Raw genomic sequence first — 11,826 nt, 5'->3', positions numbered from 1 at the left:
ATTTCACTTTCAAAGCATCGTTCATTATTTAAATAATTTCAAATATCAGTATTCAACGTTTTGTTTAATATATCAAAACATTATTTATGCATTTATAATTGCAGGTTAAATGCATTCATGTTCTGCACTAAACGGTAGTGTGTAAATACATTTAAATGCCACTTCAGATGCAGCTTCAGTGTTTCCTCTGCATTGCAAAGATGAATTTTATTGATACTGATTTCATTTGCTTGGTAACAGCCCAAATGTCTTAATATTCTAATTCACTGATTAAATGTAAGAATTTGACTCAAAAGATAATGCACACTTTTAGAAAAAATTGCTTTTTTAAAGGTAAAAATGCCCATAAAAGGTAAAAATCAGTTTAAACTTATTGGAAAAGATTCATTTCTATCAGAGTGAACTGACCACCACACAGAATATGAAGAATATAAAAAACTTTAGGAGTCAGCTGTCCACGGTAGTCCTTAAGATACCAGAACAATAACACACTCAGCAAAATATCGTCTAAGTATCGTTATCGATAAAATCCAAGAAAATATTGAGATATTATTTTTTGTCAATATAGCACACCCCTACCCAAGAGCAGGGGTCATCAACCATTTGTTCATGAAGTGCCATTTTGAATTTTCTTAGTTAATCTCTGTGATCTTGCATGTCCCATGTATTAGGAATGTATCAGGGCTCTGGGCCGTAATAAGCCTCACACTCCATTCAGAGCGAGCAAGCTCACACAGGTCCTCAGAGACTCATTCATCGGTGAGAACTCCAGGACATGCATGGTAAGTTTGATTAAGCACGCTTTCTCCAACACTAGGATTTGGCTAAGTTTACCTTTGCCTGTTTGCACAGCTGTAATTGTGACTGTTGTCTGCATAGATCGCCACCATTTCTCCTGGCATGGCCTCCTGTGAGAACACGCTGAACACTCTGAGATATGCCAACAGGTGAGGACATGGCGCTGTGTTGTGCTTTTATGAAAACAGAAGTTGAGTAGAACTCTTGCTTCCAGCTATTTTTTTCCTTTTGAAGAGATTTTAAATACCACTCTCAGATTTTTGCCTCCAATGTTTTTAAAAAAAAAAAATCTCAGTAAAGTTGTTGTATTTACCAATGCAAGTGCCAATGGGGAAAAAGTGTTGTAACTGTACATCTCTCCTGATTGGCTGTGCTCTTCTCTCTCTGACTTGCTGTTTTTCTCTGTTCTGTCTTGACTGTCTTCAGAGTAAAGGAGTTTGGGATTAGCCCCTCTGACATCCCCTTCTCTCAGGGAGGAGGAAGTCGCTCTGAACCCTCTCCTACCTATGAGTATGAGCACATGTCTATGCAGCTTCCCACCTTATTCTTAGTCAGATACACTGCAGCAGTGTTGGGGACTAACTAAAACTAGTGATAGAAGTTACTAACATTTTTTTAGTAGCGTAATAGTAGCCAAACTCTTTTCAAAATCTAGCTTTTTCATGAACAAGCATTTTCCCCCTCTCAACAAGCAGTGAAAAAAGACAAACCCCTAAATCACACTCTGCACTGTAGAGTCTTATGCCCTATTCACACCAAGAACAATAATGATAACTATATTAGCGTCCACAACAACGCATGATAACGTTCTGTTTGTTATAAGCATGCACTGCTGTTCTGTCGTCTGCCACTTTAAATGCTCAAACTTTTTTAAGCAGGGTGGATTCTGATTGGCTGTCAATGTTTTTATCATACATCAGCTAGAAGAAATCTTTGGGACATTTAATTTTAGCAAATCACTTTATTGTGAGTAGATGTCAAAAGTATCACTCCTTCAAAAATGGCATTGAGTATTGTCACATTTCACTTATTTGTGATCGACTACTAAAATTTGTTATGAGAACCAGAGAACCTTAGAACCTTAAGGTTGTGTGTCATCACAACCTTAGATTACTTTCAGTGAACTACTTCAAAAGAATGATTACTAATTCACTTGTAATGTCTGCATAATTTTACACCTTGTTTTTATCCATATATTTTGTTCAATGCTATTTATTCATGTTTTCAATTGAGTTGTTTAAATTAGGGATGCACCGAAATGAAAATTCTTGGCCGAAGCCGAATAAAATGAAACACTGGGCTGAATACCGAACACGGTTTTTCGCATTTTCCACCCATGTAGGCCTATTTTGCCTTTTTTTTTTTTTTCACCATTGCATAAATTAAATAGCCAAAATGTGCTTTTTACTGTTTTGTCCTGGTTTTCAAATAAAAAAAATTAATTACAAAACAACAATTTAAAAATATTTACTTCACACTGAACTTTTTTTTTTTTTTAATTCTAGCAGATATTATACCAACAAAGCACAATTTAACTTAAAATTAATAAGTTAGTAAAATAATATTTTTTGGCCATTTTTGAGACGTGAATCAGGCATGTATTTTTTACTGTACAAATAAAAGCAGCCTTGCTGAGCAGAAGAGAATTCTTTTAAAACATTAGAATATATTACAGATCCCAATTTGAACACTATGTGAGAATGTTATAATAAATGTATTAATAGAGCTGTTGTAGAGTAATTATTATTATCATTATTATTGTCTGGAGTTGTTGCTTTTTCTCTGCTTTTATTTTGGCAGAAACCTGCAGGAAGATCTCAGTGCTTTTTTTTTTTTTTGACAACAGCATGCAGATTTATAAATGATTCTCATTACGAATTTGGGAAGATGTTTGTCGCACGTATCGCATTGTCACATGCCTTTAAAAAAAATTCACAAAAATGTTACTGAGCAACTGACGTGTAACAGTGTTTCAGCGCAGATTTTCCTCGCGCTTTGTACTTTGAACCCTGGCGAATACATGCGCTTCGTGAGTGCATTAGAAAATATAACATTCTGCAGTTTATTTACTAATCGTTTGAGGCCATTTCGCGATTTCAATCATCATACAGTAACCTAACCACCAGCATCAGCCACCTCTTCATCTCATCGGAGACATGGGATGCAGCACTAGTCTCTCGCTGTCGGTGCTTCGTGCTTGTACTGATTTCTGCATCTTTCTCTGATAGTTTTAAATACTTTCACACTGCCGACATGTTTGCCGCATTAGTGCGTGCCTCTATTTGATCGCGTTAGTGTTATTCTGCCTTTTTCGCTTATTTCGGTTGCCGAACATTCGGTGCATCCCTAGTTTAAATAAGAGTGTTTTATTAGATATATTAATGTGCTTGTTGTGACCTTAATTGAGATGTTCATTGTTTTAGTCTCAGATAAATACTGCTCTGATTCCAAATATAGATAGATTTATTATTTTTATTAAAGTTACGTAATTATAAATATATTACCCTCTTAAATAGCTTCACTCTTTTTTTTTTTTTTTGCAACTTGTAGTGTTAGGAACAGTGTTTTACATTATGACTGTAGCTTGGCAATCAGTTTCAATGTAGCTTCCCCAGCACTGCTCAGTAGATGACCAGCATCCCGCGTTGGCTTGCAACCAATGCATGGAAATACTCATGCACTGCAATGTATATAACCACAGTCTGTTTCTTTTTATTAGAAACATTGGCTGCACTCACGTCTCACACTAATGGTGCTTTTGGTGTAAACATTTTTCATTTCCCCTCTGATCTGCTGCCATTTCATTTCTCTAACCCTGGGAATGTCTGGCACATCTGTGGTGCTGTTGTTCTTACTTCTCCTTTAGAAATAGCTTATATTGTGAATATTAATGCACATAATCACTGTATATAATTAATAAAAATGAGATGACACCATAAACAGTTGTGTTAGCCGTACTGCAATTTATATGCCCAGCTGCACTGATGGGAATTCTCATGTCTGCTTGATTTTGTCACAAAATGCTTATTAAGAGCATAAAACCTTTGAAATAATGTAAGGTTCTCTTTTAAAATAAGGTAAAGAGTATACAGTGTCTCAGCAAAAACAAGCATCTCCCCAGTTGAGTCCTGTGACCTGTGCATGGTGTCATTTAGGTCAGCACGATAGCTCTAAAAACATCATCACAAATGCTGTCAATCTGTGAATTTAGAGTGAAGGAGCTGACTGTGGATCCCAATGCTGTGACGGAAGGAGTCCGCCCCAATGTCAACTCCATCAACCAGCTGGACATCATGGATGAGGAATGGGAATTGGGCAACTCCCCTCAGAGAGATGACCTCAAACTGCTCTGTGAACAGAATGTAAAACCGCATCTGTTCCTTGTACTTCCTCTGCTTTAAACTGCATGCACGATGATACAGTAATGACACCTACTTCAGAGATACTTTTTAGAAGTGTAATTTGTGGCCAAGTGTTACTGTCTGCATATATAAATTATATTATAAATGTCACTTGATAACATTAATACGTCCTTGCTAAATATTAAGTATTAATTTCTTTAAAAAAAAAGAAAGAAAGAAAGAGAAACGGCAATCGATTTGTCTTCTTTTAGATACTGTGAACCAAACTCCATTAAGACTTGTAGGTGGGATAAAAGCTTGTGTTTGAATATTGACAGGAAGAGGAAGTCTCCCCTCAGCTCTTCACGTTTCACGAGGCAGTGTCTCAGCTGGTGGAGATGGAAGAGCAGGTTCTGGAGGACCACAGGGCTGTGTTTCAGGTATTTATTCCTCTAAGGTCACTTTCATACTAGAGCTTTTTAGTCCAGTTGACGTCAACGTTTGGTTTGTTGTGCTTTTTTTTTTTTTCTGAACTGTTCTTTCATTTGTACTCCGATACGGTTCAGTCCCAAAACTGAAAAAGGGAATTGTTAATGAGGATTTTTACACTATATGTGCTGACAGGAGTCTATCAGGTGGCTTGAGGATGAGAAGGTTCTCCTGGAGATGACTGAGGAGGTGGACTACGACGTGGACTCATACTCTTCTCAGCTTGAGCAGATTCTTGACCAGAAGATTGAGATCCTTTTTGAGCTCAGAGGTAATGCATCCTCTAGAATGTTTTTCCTTTCAGTTTTCCCCTGATGGAATGATTATTAATGGATGTGTGTCTGCTCGTGTTATCAGATAAAGTGAGGTCATTCCGTTCTACTCTCCAAGAGGAGGAACAAGCCAGCAAGCAGATTAACCCCAAGCGGCCCCGTGCGCTGTAGCCTGGAAATGTGCTCACGGGGAAACGACAAACACAAGAGTCCTGTAGGCTTCTTGATAGTATTCAGAAGTATTCTGAAGAAACCTTTCCTACTTTCACATGTGAAATAAAGCGTTGGGTAATTCTCTTACAAATCACTAGAGGATAAAATAAGGCGATTTTATTTATTTACTTTTTCATTGTAGGTTAAGGGTACAGACTTGTATCAGCTGATACTCACATTTTTTTTTTAGTTGTACCACTGAAATCCTTCTTTTCAAGTTGTTCTAAATTGTATGCACAAACACTCTGCAACAGTTTATCACTCCGTTCCTAGCATGGCTGACTGGTTCATCTGCACTTTAAATAACCTTGTTTTTTCGGGGTCCGTTTACCGTACTTGGCACGGTGTATGTTTCTGTTGATTGGCTGATATAGCATTTTACTCTGTATCACCTTGCCATTTCTTGAAGGTATAATAGTTTAAGTTTAAGACATTGTCAAAGAAGCATTAAATGCACTGGGAGACAAATCTTGAGGGTATGTGAATGAATGTGAGAATTGTCAGCAGTTAGTTTTGTTGGTTTATCAATGACCGCTGTCCCTTTTTTACACGATATTCTCTTTGCCGTCTCTCTCATCTGTTTGTCTGTAGAATGCTTTTGTGCCAAATCATGTTTCCTTGTGGAAAGGAAGTTAACAGTCCACCAACTTCGTGTTTTGCTTTTAAAACTTCCCAACATTCTCACATCTCCTATTAAAATTAGTAAAATGTAATAACTTACAGCAAGTTTGTCATAACAAATAGGGAATACCACTTATCCGCTGCTGATGTTTTCAGTGTTGGCACCTCTCAATTCAGTGGTTGCTAAATAAAGAATGATTCAACAAAATTCTCCATTTTTATCCTGTTTCCTGACTTTCTGTTTTGATCCCTGTTTTTAAGAGTACTTAAACTGTGATTTCCTGTCTGAGAAGAGTTTTTAGACTAGAGATTGTGGTAACTTTGTCCAAGAGGGTGAGAATGAAAGTATAAAAAGTTTAAATTTATAAATTAACTTAACTCTTCCAAGGTTATTAAAGTTAACTAAAACCATTAAAAAAATCATTTTATTTTTTAAATATTATTTAAGCTAGTTGACAAGGCAACATTTTTCATTTTCGTTTAGTTTATCTGCATGTACTAAAATAACTAACGCAAAAACATTTATAAAAAATATATAGACAAAACATAAAATTACTTTAACTAAAATTAAAACAAAATATTACAATAGCGAATTCAACAAAAACAAAAAAATATATAGTAGTTTAAAGATCTCGATACTAAAATAAAACTACCCTTCAGACTTGAGAAGTAAAAATACTTTTTCATATTTTGACATCATAGATATACCTTTTTTTTCCAGGACTACTTCAAACAACTTAAAACTGCTGTATTAAAGTCGAACACTGATTTAATACGGATTTAATTTAATACTTGCGCTGTTTGCTAATGATTCCCTTTACAGTGAGCTCTAAGAGAAGAAAAAGGGTGTTTGGGTAAATAAACAAATAGAACAACAACGGCAGTATTATTATCAGCAAAGGTCCTAAACCAAACTGTAGAAATACCGTCACATTTTATTATTAGTAATAATTTAATTTCAAGCTATAGGTTTTGTACACATTGCTGAAACCACACCAGCATTTATTGCAGTAATAACGACTTTTATTATTCCATATTTAAATAACCAGATTAAAACACATCTGATAAATGCAGAAATAAATGTGATTTATATTATTAAATGTATATTTAAAAAAACATATGTATGTTGTATTTTATTATGCTTTGTAGCTGACTTTTATTTTGAAATGCTTACTTCCGGAAGGCGTTGTCGTTGCGTTATTGAAGCGCTTTTCACGCCTCTTCTTGTCATCCACGCCGTTTATCCTGCCGTCGGTTAACCATCCTTCACCTAAGTGTCTTCTCCGTTGCCGTGTGCGTTTCTTCGTTCCGGCATTTCTTTTAATTTATCTATAATTTATTTAAGAATTCAACTTTTGGCATCACACGGGTATCTCCAGTGTAATGCTGCGGAGAAAAGACATTTTCACCACGTAAACGAAGGTACTGTTGATCACAAACCAACTTCATTAATCACGCTGCCTCTAAAATGTGTTTAATATAATTATATACGTTATATCACATTTATCATATGCCTGGCACGTTTGACAGATCGCTATCAAGCTAACGACGTCACTTCTCGGTTTGTTATCAAGTTGACGTCATCCTCCAGATTTTAACGGACTGTTCTAAATCTCTTAAATACACTCAATTGCTAAGTGCGCCATAGAACAACGCAGATCAATACCATAGTTTAAGGGTTTTGTTTTATTAGATCCCAGTGCATCATTCTCTTATGTTTCGGTCCTGTAACTGCCCTATTCTGTAGGGTCAGGTGTATTTTAGGGTGGTGGGCCACCTGAACTGTATTAGTCACACACTGCCTCTAAAATGTCTTTAATATAACTATAATTGTAAGTATATCACATTTATAATATGTTATATTATATGCCTGAAATATTTATATAAAATTGAATATTTAAGGGACTGAAGACCCTATTAAATTACAAAAAATAGCATTCTCTTTGTTTTATAGCTGTGAGATCAACTATATACTTCTGTACTCCTTAAAGTTGACAAAATTAACTTTTTAAGTTGAGGTTGTAGACAGCATAATATTTCAAGAGGCATCAACGTATAAATTAATATGAAGTATATACATTTGTATAAAGTATATATTTGCTTATAATTGTATTAAAATATTTTAAAAGGCGTCAAATAAAGTATAAAACCACCAGTAGAATATGTGCTAATCTTTAATTAAATATTCTGCCTATAATTCTAATTTTAATCATTTTATTTTTTTATTTTAAAATTAAAATTAATTAATTTTAATATCAGCTTATAATTATACATGCACATATTTATATATTACTGCTTATAATTTTATACCGTAAAAATGTTTTAAGAGGCATCTAATAAAGTATAAAAGCACTGGTTGAACATCTGCTAAATATAATGAAATATTCATAGCCTGTAATTTTAATTTTAATAATTTTAAGATTAAAATGTGTTATTTGTCAAATTTAAATGTATCGATATTTATATCAGTTCATATACATGTATACAATTTTATTCAAATAGAATATGTGGCTAATTTTGTTTCTTTGGGAGAAAACAGTTCTCGTCCCATTTGATCTTTAAAATTCTCTGTTGTTCTTGAGCGATACATTTAACTTGTTGATTGTTCCATCCAGACTGTTGTGTAGCTTGACTGTAGTGTATGGAAATCATTTACTAAATAGCAGTTAACTAAGTAACTATTAACCCCACAAAAACATTCTGTTAATTATAAATTCAACTTTTTCAGTAGTGTCAGAGTTGTTCCATGTGTTCGAAAATAATTTATGCATTCTACTGTCTTTGCTCCCATAGATCTAATCCCACAATCTCATTGTGAATTCAACAGTCATCACGCCCACTCAGAGAAACATGAGCTCACACAAGAGACCTGTCCGGGTTCGGCCCGATTCTGACACCAGTTTCTCCATGGCCTGTGACCCGAGCGCACCAGGGGCGGAAGAGGGCCCCGGGCTCTTGACCAAGCTGATGGAGCTTCCCCTAGCCCGTCTGTCCCGACAGCAGCTGAAAAAGCTGGAGGAGCATCAGTACAGCAGTGCGGGACGGTCCCTCCTGGAGCCCTTCATGCAGGGATTCTGGTGCTGGCTGGTGAGCAAAGTGCCTCTCTGGATGGCGCCGAACCTCATCACCATAGTGGGACTCGCTACTAATATTATCAGTACTCTGATACTGGTATACTACTGCCCTACTGCCACCGAACAGGTGAGCTGCACTTTCACTGCTTCAGTAGATTCCATTGCTGGTTTAAACAGATCAACTACAAATCCTAATTCATTTTATTTTCACCTGCTAACAGTGGTATAGAATATTTAGCACTTATTTTAATTATTATTCATTATTTTAATATCCTTTTTAGTCTAGATATTGTGATTTAGCAGCAGTTACAGATCTTGGTCATTTTTGCTGATCAGTTTGAATCTAATTATGAATATTTAGACCGTGATTGCAGTGGTCATTATCAAGACATTTTCTTTTTGTTGATTTTAATATCAGTTTATCTAATTATGAATATTTAATAGCTGCTGCAGTGGCAATTTTTGTTGGTTTTGATATCAGTTCAGTCCACTTATGAATATGTAGTAGCCTAGCTTTTACAGTAGTCACCTTAATAATGCGGCCTTTTTTGTTGATTTTAATCAGTTTGAATGTAATTAGGAATATTTAACAGCTGTTACAGTGGTCACCATTAAGACATTTTGTTGTTGATTTTAATATCAGTTTTAGTTATTTTTAATAGTTATTGCAGTGGTCATCATCATGACATTGTGTTTTTGTTGGTTTCAATATCAGTTCAGTCCACTTATAAATATATAATAGCTTTTATTACAGTAGTTACCACACTTTTGTTGTTGTTGTTGTTGTTGTTGATTTGAATTCGTTTTAATTCAACTGATTTAAGATCAACTTTAATCCCACCAGTAGAACATCTGCTATACTATAATTGAATATTCTTCCAATAATTTCAGTTTTAATAATTTTAAAATGAAAAAATATTAAATTAAAATTAAGTATTATATCAGTTTAGAATTATACATGCATATATTTATAATTTTATTCTGTAAAAATGTTTTAAGAGGTGTCTATTAAAGTATAAAAGCGCTGGTAGAACATCTGCTACATTATAATGAAATATTCATAGCCTGTAATTTTAATTTTAATAATTTTAAGATTAAAATGTGTTATTTGTCAAATTTAAATGTATCGATATTTATATCAGTTCATATACATGTATACAATTTTATTCAAATAGAATATGTGGCTAATTTTGTTTCTTTGGGAGAAAACAGTTCTCGTCCCATTTGATCTTTAAAATTCTCTGTTGTTCTTGAGCGATACATTTAACTTGTTGATTGTTCCATCCAGACTGTTGTGTAGCTTGACTGTAGTGTATGGAAATCATTTACTAAATAGCAGTTAACTAAGTAACTATTAACCCCACAAAAACATTCTGTTAATTATAAATTCAACTTTTTCAGTAGTGTCAGAGTTGTTCCATGTGTTCGAAAATAATTTATGCATTCTACTGTCTTTGCTCCCATAGATCTAATCCCACAATCTCATTGTGAATTCAACAGTCATCACGCCCACTCAGAGAAACATGAGCTCACACAAGAGACCTGTCCGGGTTCGGCCCGATTCTGACACCAGTTTCTCCATGGCCTGTGACCCGAGCGCACCAGGGGCGGAAGAGGGCCCCGGGCTCTTGACCAAGCTGATGGAGCTTCCCCTAGCCCGTCTGTCCCGACAGCAGCTGAAAAAGCTGGAGGAGCATCAGTACAGCAGTGCGGGACGGTCCCTCCTGGAGCCCTTCATGCAGGGATTCTGGTGCTGGCTGGTGAGCAAAGTGCCTCTCTGGATGGCGCCGAACCTCATCACCATAGTGGGACTCGCTACTAATATTATCAGTACTCTGATACTGGTATACTACTGCCCTACTGCCACCGAACAGGTGAGCTGCACTTTCACTGCTTCAGTAGATTCCATTGCTGGTTTAAACAGATCAACTACAAATCCTAATTCATTTTATTTTCACCTGCTAACAGTGGTATAGAATATTTAGCACTTATTTTAATTATTATTCATTATTTTAATATCCTTTTTAGTCTAGATATTGTGATTTAGCAGCAGTTACAGATCTTGGTCATTTTTGCTGATCAGTTTGAATCTAATTATGAATATTTAGACCGTGATTGCAGTGGTCATTATCAAGACATTTTCTTTTTGTTGATTTTAATATCAGTTTATCTAATTATGAATATTTAATAGCTGCTGCAGTGGCAATTTTTGTTGGTTTTGATATCAGTTCAGTCCACTTATGAATATGTAGTAGCCTAGCTTTTACAGTAGTCACCTTAATAATGCGGCCTTTTTTGTTGATTTTAATCAGTTTGAATGTAATTAGGAATATTTAACAGCTGTTACAGTGGTCACCATTAAGACATTTTGTTGTTGATTTTAATATCAGTTTTAGTTATTTTTAATAGTTATTGCAGTGGTCATCATCATGACATTGTGTTTTTGTTGGTTTCAATATCAGTTCAGTCCACTTATAAATATATAATAGCTTTTATTACAGTAGTTACCACACTTTTGTTGTTGTTGTTGTTGTTGTTGATTTGAATTCGTTTTAATTCAACTGATTTAAGATCAACTTTAATCTAATTCTGATTGTTTAGTAGCTATTATTGCAATGGTCACCATTAGGACATAACCTGTTTGATGACTTATAGTCAGTTTTAATTAGATTTTTTATATTTAACAGCTGTTACAGTGGTCACCATTAGAACACTGCCTTTTTGTTGATTTATATATCAGGTTTAGTTTTAGTTCAGTTACATATATAAGTCATTGTTGTAGCAGGAGGCCATGATCTTTTTGTCAATTTTAATATCCATTTCATTCAACTTATGAATATTCACTAGCTATGAAAATAGTCACCATTAGGATGTGGTATTTATTGCTGATTTTAATATCAGTCTAAGTGTAATTATGAATATTTAGTTGTAATTGCAGTAAATTCTTGGTTTTACTTCTTACCCTGCCTCACATATAGTCTATGAATAGGCCTGTCACGATAACAACTTTTTGTTGTG

General features: G+C 34.9%; 3 protein-coding genes across 5 annotated transcripts in view; all 3 read left to right on the top strand.

Annotated features, from left to right (window-relative positions):
• LOC107720814 (kinesin-like protein KIF2A) overlaps positions 1–5,942 on the top strand; it is a 14,551-nt gene extending 8,609 nt beyond the window's left edge. For 2 of the 3 annotated variants that reach the window (XM_016528645.1, XM_016528646.1), the window contains exons 15-21: positions 672–782; positions 880–947; positions 1,225–1,308; positions 4,010–4,160; positions 4,478–4,579; positions 4,764–4,899; positions 4,986–5,942. In XM_016528645.1, coding sequence (XP_016384131.1) covers positions 672–782; positions 880–947; positions 1,225–1,308; positions 4,010–4,160; positions 4,478–4,579; positions 4,764–4,899; positions 4,986–5,071 — 738 coding nt within the window. In that variant the 3' untranslated portion in view covers positions 5,072–5,942. The remainder of the gene's footprint in view (positions 1–671; positions 783–879; positions 948–1,224; positions 1,309–4,009; positions 4,161–4,477; positions 4,580–4,763; positions 4,900–4,985) is intronic. The other variant, XM_016528647.1, reaches the window with a different exon arrangement.
• A 1,002-nt stretch (positions 5,943–6,944) lies between these two features.
• On the top strand, positions 6,945–10,280 carry LOC107720806 (choline/ethanolaminephosphotransferase 1-like). Its single transcript, XM_016528637.1, has 3 exons — positions 6,945–7,156; positions 8,562–8,935; positions 10,275–10,280. The coding sequence occupies exons 2-3, from the start codon at positions 8,585–8,587 to the stop codon at positions 10,278–10,280; spliced, it is 357 nt and encodes a 118-aa protein (XP_016384123.1). The 5' UTR covers positions 6,945–7,156; positions 8,562–8,584.
• Positions 10,084–11,826, top strand: part of LOC107720813 (choline/ethanolaminephosphotransferase 1-like) — a 7,857-nt gene continuing 6,114 nt past the window's right edge. Inside the window, exon 1 of the mRNA XM_016528644.1 lies at positions 10,084–10,682. Coding sequence (XP_016384130.1) covers positions 10,332–10,682 — 351 coding nt within the window. The 5' untranslated portion in view covers positions 10,084–10,331. The remainder of the gene's footprint in view (positions 10,683–11,826) is intronic.

This window comes from Sinocyclocheilus rhinocerous, unplaced genomic scaffold (assembly GCF_001515625.1).
Source record: "Sinocyclocheilus rhinocerous isolate Xijiao unplaced genomic scaffold, SAMN03320098_v1.1 scaffold2828, whole genome shotgun sequence".
Lineage (NCBI taxonomy): Eukaryota > Metazoa > Chordata > Actinopteri > Cypriniformes > Cyprinidae > Sinocyclocheilus > Sinocyclocheilus rhinocerous.
The sequence above is the reverse complement of the archived record's forward strand: the minus strand, read 5'-3'. Positions and strand labels throughout refer to the sequence as shown.

What these genes read in the sequence shown, in the direction of transcription:
- LOC107720806 (XM_016528637.1), top strand. Translation starts at nt 8,585, where the DNA reads ATGAGCTCACACAAGAGACCTGTCCGGGTTCGGCCCGATTCTGACACC.